Source organism: Saimiri boliviensis, chromosome 8 (genome assembly GCF_048565385.1).
Source record: "Saimiri boliviensis isolate mSaiBol1 chromosome 8, mSaiBol1.pri, whole genome shotgun sequence".
Taxonomy (NCBI): domain Eukaryota; kingdom Metazoa; phylum Chordata; class Mammalia; order Primates; family Cebidae; genus Saimiri; species Saimiri boliviensis.
In genome coordinates this window covers 102,590,726-102,603,382 of record NC_133456.1, presented here as the reverse complement: position 1 = coordinate 102,603,382, position 12,657 = coordinate 102,590,726, and the positions used below count along the sequence as shown (strand labels likewise).

The 12,657-nt window shown below is 33.5% G+C and overlaps 1 protein-coding gene across 1 annotated transcript in view; it reads left to right on the top strand.

Annotated features, from left to right (window-relative positions):
- Positions 1-12,657, top strand: part of MALRD1 (MAM and LDL receptor class A domain containing 1) — a 594,555-nt gene that overhangs the window by 250,043 nt on the left and 331,855 nt on the right. Inside the window, exons 22-24 of the mRNA XM_039478847.2 lie at positions 2,872-3,028; positions 6,470-6,580; positions 10,242-10,455. Of these exons, the coding sequence (XP_039334781.2) occupies positions 2,872-3,028; positions 6,470-6,580; positions 10,242-10,455 (482 nt within the window). The remainder of the gene's footprint in view (positions 1-2,871; positions 3,029-6,469; positions 6,581-10,241; positions 10,456-12,657) is intronic.

Below are 12,657 nucleotides of genomic sequence, written 5' to 3'. Positions count from 1 at the left end.
GCTTTAGTTGAAATTGCTTTTGGTGTTTTAGTCATGAAGTCTTTGCTCATGCCTATGTCTTGAATGAGTCTTGATATCTGATTAAATCATCCAGTTCTGTTCTTCTTATGATAAAATTGGCTATTCCTGTCTCCTTGTATTTGTATATGAAGTTAAGATTAGTTTTCCAAATTCTGACAAATAGTCTGCCTGGAATGTGTTGGGATTTCATTGAATCTTTATATCAATTTATGAAAAAATGATATATTTAAAACAGTGTGATAATTCACACATACAGTGTTGTACTGGAGTCAGATTGTATTGGCTTAGGAGGGATGGTAGGAATCATCTCTTCCCAACTCCCATTTCCACTGCGAGACAGTTATGTAGGGATTTGTAAGACGTATTAAATACATATTTTTGATTATTTATTTCAAAACAATGTTTTAAGTGATACATAGCTCCAGAGTACATGTGATAATTTAATACATTCAACTAAATCGTAAAGATCAAGTAGGTGAACCTGGGGTATCCATCACTTTGAATATTTCTCTTTTTTATGTTAGAAATATCTGAATTATTCTCTTCTAGTCACTTTGAAGTGTACAGTATATTATTGTGAACTATAGTCCCCTACTGATTTATCAAACACTAGGTCTTCCATCAAACTGTATGTTTGTACTAATTAATCAATTTCTCTTTTTTTCTTCTTGCTTCCCTTTGCTAGTATCCTATGTCTATTAAAAAGACTTCAGCAGGTTTTAAGAAGTGGATTTGGGGATGTGATTTAATCCAGTGTCCATTTTTAAAAAGATTACCCTAAGTGACATGTGAAGAATGAATCGAGTGAATCAACAGTAGATGTGAAAGACCAATTAGGAGATTTATTATTCTAAGCAAAGGGAAGTAAAAATTTGATAAGGTGGTAGCATTAAATTTGGAGAGGAACAGATCATTCAAGCTACTTCTCATTAAGTAGAACTCAGTTTCATGGAGGACACTTAGATGTAGTACATTGAAATAATTTTCAGTGAAGTATAATAAAATTAGAATAATCTTGACATTTGCTTAAAGAATGACTTGCAGATTAAATAAATCATATACATATAGATATGTGCATGCAATTTTTTTGACTGTTGCCTCTATATGTCTGAATATATAAGTATATCCCTGTTCTGGGTATTCCTGTTATTACTGGGAAATTTAGCATATCATATGCTAGGAAGAAAGCTGGAAATGCTTTTTCTCTGAGACATAATTCAGAAAAATATAAATGATAATTTTACCTCTTAACAATTAACTCATAACTCTGGTTTGCAAAACTCTAAAGTTCTTATTTCGTTAGAAACAATGAATGATATAAACATAACCATAAATTATAATTATCATTCATTTAGTACATAAATTGGAGCTGGTACTGTGTTAGATTTTCCACATATTTTATTTATGATTCTTAATAACACCATACATGGAATTACCTATTTTACGAAATGAAGAAATTTGATGTTCAGAGAAGTTAAATCATCTGCCCTAAATTGACCATTTAGTAAATGAGGAGGCCAGAGGCCAAACCCTGCTGTGTCTATTGCAGGCAATTATATCCCTAGAACCTTAGCCACTGGCAGGACTTGTAAGACTATGCACTTGATAAATACATGGTGAAAGAATGACTACTTCCACCTCTTCATTTGCTATTCATAAATCCCTAGAAAAGATAAAAATTTTAAAAATAAAATAGCTTTAATAAGAAGCAAATTTAAACTCTGTAGTTTCTAGCATCTATATTTAAATTAGAAAGTGGCAAGAAATCAAGTTAATAAAACAGAATGCCAGAATACTCAAACAGTGCAGATCACTTCTTTATGTTTTAAAGAGCTGTGTATAACCTAGAATGACTTTAGTGTTGTATTATCTTTTTTATATTAATTGTCCAAATAGGGCCATAAATTCTTCCTTTTATGGAAAAAATACATGGATATTTAATTGTTTCCATTGTTGTGTTTCCTTTTTAATTTAGGCCTAGGAAAGGATATTCTTTAAAATTATCTACAAGGTTACTAAAATGCGTTGAAGTTAAACTGGGCTAAATCAATATAGACAGAGTAAATTTGAATGGAAAGCCGGTGAGATCGATGAGCTGAAGCCCAGGCCTGTTTTGCATCCTCACTTATTCATGTTTTTTCCTTCTGCCTCATTTTACTCACATTAAAATGAGCTCTAAAATGCTGATTAGAGTATTAGTATTATTACTGTAAAAATATCCACCATGTTATTACAGATTTGGTAGTTTCAGCCATTGTCGTAACTTTATCCATGTTGTACCAATCGATAGCATTGCAAGAACTGTGGATTCAAAATCAAAGTGATACAAGTATTATTTCTGATGAAGGTAATGGACCTTATGTTATAATATGTTATACTTTTAGGAAAAAATATAAAGCAATAAAATGTGGTTAGTGACTATACTATTTCACAATCTCTTCCTCCTCCTCCTCCTCCTCCTCCTCCTCTTTTTCTTCTTCCTCTTCCTCTTCCTATTCCTCTTCTTCTTTCTTCTTTATTTTTCCTTTTTTTGAGACAGAGTTTTGTTCTAGTTGCCCGGGCTGGAGTGCGATGGCGTGATCTCAGCTCACTGTAACCTTCAACTCCCAGGTTCAAGCAATTCTCCTGCCTCCTGGGTAGCTGGGATTACGGGCACATGACACCATGCCCGTCGTATTTTTTTCATATTTTTGGTAGAGACAGGATTTCATCATGTTGGCCAAGCTGGTCTTGAACTTCTGACCTCAGATGATTCATCTGCCTTGGTCTCCCAGAGTGGTGGGATTACAGGCATGAGCCATCACACCTGGCCTCTTCCTCTTTTCATAATATGATAAACTCTTTTTTCAGAAATATCACAGATGGCTGGTACTTGTATGCTGACAGTTCTAATGGGAAATTTGGTGACACGGCTGACATTCTCACTCCTGTCATTTCACTCACGGGACCAAAATGTACCTTGGTGTTCTGGACACATATGAATGGGGCCACCGTTGGTTCTCTGCAGGTACTGCTTAGGCTATCACATTTTAAAAATTTTCTGTGTAAAAATTCATAGTGCATAATTTGGTATCATTAAAATATAGTCTCTTAATAAGTCAAAATGGACAATTACCAACACTTCACTAGATTTCATAAAGGTATGATGAAGTAAAAGCTTTAGCAAAATTGGACATGGCTAGCTAATAAGTAATTTTTATTCTGTTTAATTATGAACATTGTATGCTGAAGTTAAAGCTTTTGGGTAATAATACTATTTGATGATTGAAACATGAGGTTTCAGTATCAGTGTTCTGAGTATTACACAAATAAGTGTATACACTTGGTTAATATCTGGATGTGTCTTCTTGTTGCCTTTGTTGTGCTACATTTTGCAATAGTCTTCGTCAAAGTGTTTCTCTGTTAAAAAAAAATAGAGTTAAACTGTTTAAATGCATAAAATGTTCTGAGAACAGCACAGAGAACTCCAATATACCCTTCACTCAGGAATCCTATTTTTTTTGAAACCAGTTGTCCTACTAATGTCCCTTACAGCAAAAAAATCCAGTACAGCATAACATACTACACCAAGGGATTTCTTTCTACTGCCTTTCAAACAGGAATAATTCCTTATCTTCCCTAGGTTTTTATAAACTTGATATTTTAAAAGCTTATAGCAAAGTCATTTTGTATTCTGTCTCTTAGTTTAATTTTGTTGGGTTAATTTTTCCCGTCATATAAACAATATTGTATTATTTTTATTGCATCCCATTAGCTAATGATCCTTATGCAGTCTCATTACTTTCATTTTTTTATCAAATATTTTACAAAGAGATATTTGAAGGGTATGTAAAATATTGATTTCAACTCAATTTTACCCACACATTTTTGCATTCAGTAGTGGCTTTTTTTGTTGTCGTTGCCTGAATTAATTTTGCAGTGCTGATTGCCTAATTGTGATTTTCTAATTCCATTATTTTGTCCACATTTTAGGTTGGATTCGTGTTTAAAAAAAAAAATCTGTTTGCTCACTTACTGTTTTATGTCAATGTAGACCCATAAGTTTCTGTTTTAATCAACATATTATAATCTATTTGGATTATTATTTATTTGGTCTTGAAATTTTGTCAGATTTGGTAATAACAGTCTCCTTCAACTAACCTCCAGGTTTCTCTGAAAAGGCCCATCATTCTTTGAATATATTTTTTCTTTTTGGCCAAGACGTTCCAAACTTGACCTTATTTTTATCCTGTCCTGTCTCTGCTATTAACTATTCCTTCATAAAGTTCCATGTTTTTTTTTTGTTTGTTTGTTTGTTTTTGTTTTTTTTCCCCTGGGGGTTCCAACATATACAGGCCAGAGAGCAGTTCTGGAGTATTCAAATAGATTTTCAAGTCCTGTCTTCCCATACTGTGAATGCCCTGGTAGATAATAATGCATAAGGTTTGTAAGTAATGTGCATAGACATATCAGTTATACTGAAGAAGCCAACTCAGTTTTGGAGCACCTTCATTTATACTCTTTGATAGCTTGTGTGTTACTTTCCAGGAAGCCATGAGTGGAAATAAATCCACAAACTCCAGAATTCTATATACTTCAAGCAGTTCTAGAGTAGGGTTATCTTGTTAGAGGCAAGCTATTGATAAGTACTTTTCCCCTCTCAAATACCATTAGTTTGCCAAGAAGTCTCTAGTATATTTGCAACAAGATTACATATGAGTTTCCTGCTTTGTTTATCCCCAATAGAGAAAAACAGACCGTGGCCAGCTGCTTGGTCATTTATTTCCCGATAGGTTGATTGCAATATTAATAATTGGTGCTCCCCCAACTCCTATTTTGTTTTATTCTAGGATTATCCTGGCTATTGTTATTCATTTTTAAAAGAAACTTTAGATAAACATAGTTTCTTTCAAAAATGCTTTTTTTGTAAATTGGAAACATATTACATATCAATTTCAGGATTTTCTTTTTGTAATAAGGTAAGACTTCATACTAAAAACAGTTTAAAAGTATATTTGTGTGTATACATGCATGGTTATGTTCAATAACCTAAAGGCATCCAGATGGTCTTCTGGGTTGAAGTCATAACTTACTGTTGTAATTTGACTTTTTAAATGTGGTTTTAGGCAAAACAGTTGCTACAACTTACTGTAAGTTTTTGTCAATAAAATGAGAATTATTTACCTGGAATATTGTGGGGTTAGGATTGATGATGTGAAATGTGCTTTAATTTTTTCAGAATAAAATTTGGTATTGGTAGATGAACTTTTTAAAAGAATTAAAATTTTGTAAATACAGAAGTATAAAATGAACAAAATGATATCTATGCTCCTTATTTTTGTGCATGGATAAATGAAACAGTATTAAATGTTGCATTAATATGTTTCTTGAACATATGTTTTTCTCAGAGATTTATATATACTGTGGTATTCATATAAAGAAGACTTATTTCCTATACATTTTTTCAGTGCTTTCCAAAATTGATTTTTACTTATTGGTTAGAAATTATATTTTCTTGACCTTGATAATGTTCCATATTAATTTGAATTTTATAGATTAATAATTTAATGGTACTTTTGCTAATAACACACTTTTTTCTCCGACTCTGGAAACTCCAATTACATTTTAAAAATCTGAATTTAATTTAAAAAGCAGATAATGAAATCATTAAAATTCATCTTCACTTTTAAAATTCAGAACTTTCACAAATCTTTTATCTGAATAATTCTTTGCTTGTATAAATTCTGTTTTTAAAAAGTAACGTGAAAATAATATACTAAGTTGTTTATTTTAAAAATCTGAAATTGTTCCACTCTCCTCAGTTACTCTCTTCATGGCTCATGTTGTACCATTCTCAAAGAAGAGCCATAATAGTTTGTCTGCTGAGACTAATCTGGATTCTGCTTTACAGTGAGGGTATAGTACTGATGAGAGTATGTTGGTTTCATGGCTGTCGGGCAGGAAGCTTTTACTGGCACAGCATAAATAGATGCTCACTCATTTCACCCGTCTGTGTACTTACAATGAAATGGGCTGACATTGTAAAATTACAGCCTCACTGAAACCATCTACTATAATGAGAAAGATCATTCTCAAAAGAGTGTTTTAGTAAGCAATTCCATCCTTTGTCATTTGACCACATGAATATTATTTCATAAACAGCAATTGGTACTGCTTCCAGATTTTTAAAAAAGTTAATGTGGTTGAGTTCTTAATTAAATGATGCTTAGATACTTTAGGACTTGATTGACAGATATTCATGCACATCTTTATTGTACCAAGCTTGTGAGGTACCCTAGGGGCACAGTGCTGTAGAAAACAAAGATACCTAATAAAAAATGTCTTAGCGCTTCTCTCAAAAACTTCATGTTGATATTACAACTAAACAAATCACTGGGAAAATTTTACATCTTTGCAGTTTCTCAAGAAAAAAATGCTTCAACACCTTTTACCTAATTTATCTCTGCAGGTACTCATCAAGAAAAACAACATTACTTCTAAATTGTGGGCTCAAACTGGACAGCAAGGTGCTCAGTGGAAGAGAGTAGAAGTGTTTTTAGGCATTCAGTCACATACACAGGTGTGTAATCCAGGTAGTTATGGGATGAGTGAGTTCTGCTGATTTGTTCCCATCCTCATTTAGTTTTTTCTCTACTCACAGTCTTCTTGCCCCCCCCCCCACCCCATTCCCTTTCTGATGTGTTCTGTGGATGTGTAGACACAGCATTTAACACTCTGTGGAGCATTTTCCATAAGGAATTGATAACTTCAGAATACTCTAATTTCTTCCAATTAGATATTCGTAGTTCTAGGAACATTTAATTTGAATAACCTCCCTTCACTCCCGAATCGGCCTCTCACATATAAAGAACACTTCGCTCTGTTTTACAAATATATTCTCAGAGCTTTTGTACAGCAATTAATTTTTTTCAAACCTAATTGAGAAGACAGTCTTTGGAAAACATATTGTAAAATCTTGTTATAGGGAATAGATTCATCTCATTTAAAAATAGTTTTTGGAGGCAAAATATTGTGTAATGCCATATTTGTCTTCATGTAATTTGTGACAATAGTAAGAGGATCAGACCTATACATGTTAATAACTGAAGAAAAGTGCTAGCACATAGATTAAAATGTTTAAAGTGAAAATAAGTGTGTGCTGAAATGTTTGGCATAAAGCATATCTCTCTTAAGGATTACCAAGAAAGCATGACCTCCATGAGCTGTTGTTTTATTAAGAATTTTCTTAGAAGATGAGGCTTAGCTCTGAAGATTTGTTACGATTTGAATAAGCAGAGTGAGAACACAGAGCCATTTAGGTAGAACATTTTCTTCTTAGTCTTAACTGCCTGGGTTTTAGAGCCATTTAGCTCCAGGTAGAAGGGATAAAATTCTTGTTAAATGTTGCACGTTCACTCTTCTGTGTGCAGCTGGGATAGTCAGGTTGGCTGTGGATGTTCAGATAAATACATCTACATTCATGTGCTTTCTCTAATAGATCAGCCCCTCTCAACTCCAATGCGAGTATACAGGGTTCCATTGTATGAAAGCATTGATAAGTATTACAGCCAATTTCTTAAAATGATAGGTATAGCAAATCTCATTTATCTTTTGCCTCTCTCTGAAATCCAGTTTTCTTATGAATCATTTGTAGATAATTTAGGATATGGGTAAAAAGTAAGTTCACCTGGGAGTAGTAAACACTGGATAGCAATTTCATAGGCTTGCACAATATGAAACTTTTTAAGAGGGATTCTAACTGTTAAGCCTCTCAGATCTTTAAACTGAGGTAAGAAGAAATCTCATCAAGAACATATAGAAGGTTATATTGTGCCACACATAGACCTCCACCCCAGGCAATGAAGAATTAACTCGTTCTATGCATGTATAATATTTGTATAGTAAAATCATGTCTGAAGTAATATTAAGGTGAATTTCAGCATGTGCAATCAATTATTTATCCATTCTGAATTTCTAATTTTTCACATATTGAGATTTTATTAAAGAGAAATATACCCCTGATTTTTTGACTTTTAAAACTAAATATTCCTGGCTTGTGAATATTTGCTGTTTTGTGTGATTCCTTCCATAAAATCTTATTGAGCACTTACTGTGTGCAAAGCGCATTGCTGTGCACCGTGCACATGATATACAGTGATGAGTTAGGCACACTCTTGATGATTCTGCCATTTCTTATAAGATCATTCCCTTTAGTCTCACAAAGATGAGTGCCTGTAGCCCTTGAGGAAACATATAAAATATTTTTAGAAATAGTATTCTCAAGCATCACTGGGAAGTTTGTATAATTTTATTTGGGAAGCCCCCAAAATTTACACAAAATATTTGTAGTTTTTATTATTGGAGCAATGCTAAGTACTATTATATGAATTTTTAAAATACTCATTTTGCTTTCACAATGTTCTTATGAGTTACATGGTATTATTATCTCCATATTATAAATTAGAATATAGAAATACCCAGAAGGTAGTCTTTTGCTCTAGTTATGTAACTACAAATGTCAGAGGCAGACTGGAAATACAGTCAGGCCTTCTACCAGTCTACATTGCAACTCTTACACTACATTACCTACTAAATTTTACAAAAATAATTAACGCTGACTTTATTCTGCCTGGAAAAAAAAAGATGCATTGTAGTTTCTCTTTCTTAAGAACAGTTAATCCCATTCAATATTAAAGTCTAGGGAATCCCAACCAACACTGTATGAAGCATTGTCAGTGATGGTTTGATTATTTGGACATGGAACGCAACTGAGATTGTACCTATAAGACAGAAGATAAGCAAATTAAGAGTACAACAGTCACTGCATTATCTGATTTCTTATTCACAGAGCATTGCAGCTTATATTGAAATTTTAGTCTCTCCAGATAATTGAGTATCTTTTTCACTTTGCATATGGGCATTTTTCCATGGCTCAATTTCTCTTTTAAGAAAGTCATAGACCTTATTATACTTTTTGGTTTAATCTCTTTTTAATCACTTTCAAGCTTTTCATCTATCTTACTGATTTATTTTTCTCTTTCTAAGCTCACCTGCTATCAAGACAGTCTATTCCTTTTACGTAAATTCAATATATGAACACAGTTATATTTTTCTTTTGACGTGAGAGGCATGATTTCAATTATTCCATCCTCTCATGTTAAGAGAAGAACGCTCAGGTTCACACAATAGTATAAAGACCTACCACATCTGAAGGGGAAAAAAAACTGTAATTATTTCTTCTATGAAAAATGATTGTCCAGAATTGGTCAAAAGATACTTAGAAATTTGTTAGCAGTAATTGTTTTTCATACAAAATCACTAAAGTAAAAGTGTACTTGTTAACTTACTTATAATTGTTCTAAATTACTTTGAAATATCTGTTTCCTATATTAACATATACATATTTAGCTTGTAGAGAAACTTAATAAAAAGGCTGAATTCATTTCACTGAAAAATCCTGAACTACAGAATATGTGGCTTTTCATGTACCTATGAAATGCCATTAATTTTTATTATAAGCAAAGATATTGTTACAAATTGAAGACAGAGTTTTGAAAACCATTAATGACTCCTGTTAGTATTCTTCATTCTTCCTGATTCTACTGAAGTTGCCATATGCAGGAAATTGTTGTCAAACAGTGGGACACATGAAGATTCTTTTCATCACATACGTGAATCAAAAGCAAATCAAAATCATTTGAATTCCAAAGATGTGCCACATTTAAAAAAAAATCTCATGGTATTGAGGACTTATCTTTTAGCTTTCAAATAGTTGGAATGGACAAATCTGAGGAATGGCAAGAATTGAGCAAAGTAAAGAAACTACTTGTGTCTCTTCACTCTTGGTATGTCATTTGATTGACACGCTTTACATCACCTAATTGACCTGCTTTACTGTGCAGTGAGGCTCTAAAACAGGAGTAGGTCTTGTTTGATCTAAGAGCTGGCAAAGGCAGTAGTGGGTGGATGACTCCTGCCAATTTTCTAGTCCCATATCTTAAAAATCTGCACATGAGCCAGTGGTTTTGCCACTCCTACAGTCTTAGGTGTTGAGGATGACTTAGGTCTTAAATGGTCCTCAAATTTCCTGGGTCACATTCAACATAGGGGTATTAAAAAAATCAGATTCAAACTTTTCAAACTTGATGTTCTTGAACACTTAGTGTTTGCCCTGATTTTGAACTTGATTGACAGTTTAACTGTAATTGGCTTTTTTTTTTTTTTTTTTTTTTTTTTTAAAGATCGTCTTCAGGGCCAAACGTGGTATCAGTTACATAGGAGATGTAGCAGTGGATGATATTTCCTTCCAAGGTTGTTCCCCTTTGCTTAGCCCAGAGAGAAAGTGTACTGCTCATGAATTCATGTGTGCGAATAAGCACTGCATTGCAAGAGACAAGCTGTGTGATTTTGTGAACGATTGTGCGGATAATTCAGATGAGACTACCTTCATTTGCCGTAAGTAAAAGGATTCTATCTTCTTATTTTGCCTTGAACTCCCGCAACCTTACTCAGTGTGCTGTTTATTGTCGGAACATGCAGAGTATGCATATATCAGCACCAGAGGAAGGTAAGGTGATTCAACTAGACACATTTCCTCCTTTCTCAGAATAATGCATTTATAATCATAATTCACTTAAAACTAATTGATGGCTGTGTGTGTGTGTGTGTGTGTGTGCGTGCGTGTGTGTGTTTATGAATTGGAGATAAATTGGAAAACAGAAGTCTTCAAAGAAAAAGCATGGAAACAAGTATTTTTTATATGAAAGAATTATTTTTTTGGAAAAATGACTACCAAAATTTTCATTAAAGACAATTTATGAAGGGTTGGTGAGCCTACTGGCTCTGATGCATTTCAGAGGATTGTCATTTCTCTGTGCATATTATCAGATGTGATAGGTTGTTAAAAAATCAACACCCTGAAAAATACCTGTATATAAAATAGACAAAGTGATCTGACAAGGATATACATATCAGCTATGTGATAATGGTTGAAGGAGATCAACTCATAATGAACACCATATATTAAAATATCCTTAGTTAAATGGGCCATGTGTACTCTTTATGCTAAGCCTATAAAATTGTGCAACATAGTCCAATGTTGCTTCATTTAACTGTAAATGAGGTGAACATAAATTGTCAAAACAAAGGTTGACAAATTATTTCACTTTTACCTTTAATAATTTCTGAGCTAGAATATTGCAGTTGGATATTATTTGCTTCCGGGAACCAAACCTGGAATATTATGAACAGCTTCAGTATATGGAGCTCATATATAGAAAAAACTTTTAACATTCAGAGCCTTCTTATGTACTAATCTTCATTTGAACTTCAGCAGCCTTAAGAGGTACGTGGGAAAGATATTATTATTGCTGTCAACAGAGAAATGTGTCAACAAGAGGGGTTAAGGTTTTGTCAAAGTTCATAAAACATGTACTGATAGAGTTGGTCCTAGAACTCAAGTGCTATGATTTATGATCCAGTGTTTTGCCCAAGCTATCATATCACTTCTTTTTTAAAAAATTCAATTTTTTTTGAAGTGGTATGATAGCTTGGGCAAAACATTGGTTCATAAATCAAAATACTTGGGTGGGAGACTAGGGAAGGGATAGAAGAGGTGGGGGATAGTGGAGTGATAGCATTAGGAGAAATACCTAATGTAGATGACAGGGTGATGGTTGCAGCAAACCACCATGGCATGTGTATACCTGTGTAACAAACTGTACATTCCGCACATGCATCCCAGAACTTATAATAAAAAAATTCAACTTTTATTTTAGAATCAGTGGTACATGTGCAGGTTTCTTTTGTATTGTGTGATACTAAGATTTGGGGTGTGAGAAGTCTTGTCAGCCAGATATTGAACATAGTACACAATAGATTTTTAGCCCTGTTCTCCTGTCTCCCTCCCCGCTCTAGTAGTCCCCAGTGCTTATGTTTCCCGCGTTTATATCCACATTTACCCAGTGTTGAGCATCTATTTATAAGTGAGAACATGTGTTTTTTGGTTTTCTGTTCCTGTGTTAATTCACTTAGAATAATGGCCTCCACCTGCATCCATGTTGGTGCAAAGGACTTGATTTCATTCTTTGTTTATGGCTGTGTAGTATTCCATGGCATATATGTAATAGATTTTCTTTATTCAGTCCACAATTGGTGGGCACTTAGATTGTCCTTGTCTTTGCTATTATGAATTATGCTACAATGAGCATAGGTGTGCAGATACCTTTTTGGGAGAAAGATTTATTTTCCTTTGGTTCTATACCCAATAATGGAATTGCTGAGTTTAATGGTAATTCTGCTTTGAGTTATTGCAGAAGTCTTCAAATTCCCTTCCACAGTGACTGAACTAATTTACATTCCCACCAGGAATATGTAAGTGTTCCCTGTTCTCCATAACTTCTCCAACATCTGTTATTTTTTGGCTTTTAAACAATGGCCATTTTAACTAGTGTAAGATGGTGTCTCACTGTGGTTTTGATTTTCATTTCTCTGATGATGAGTGATAGAGAGCATTTCTTTCATACGTTTGTTGACTGCTTGTTTATCTTTTTTTGAAGTGTTTGTTTATGTCCTTCACCCACTTTTTAATGGGGTTGTTTTTTGCTTGTTGAACTGAATTTTTTATGGATTCAGGAAATTTGACCTTTTGTTTATGTA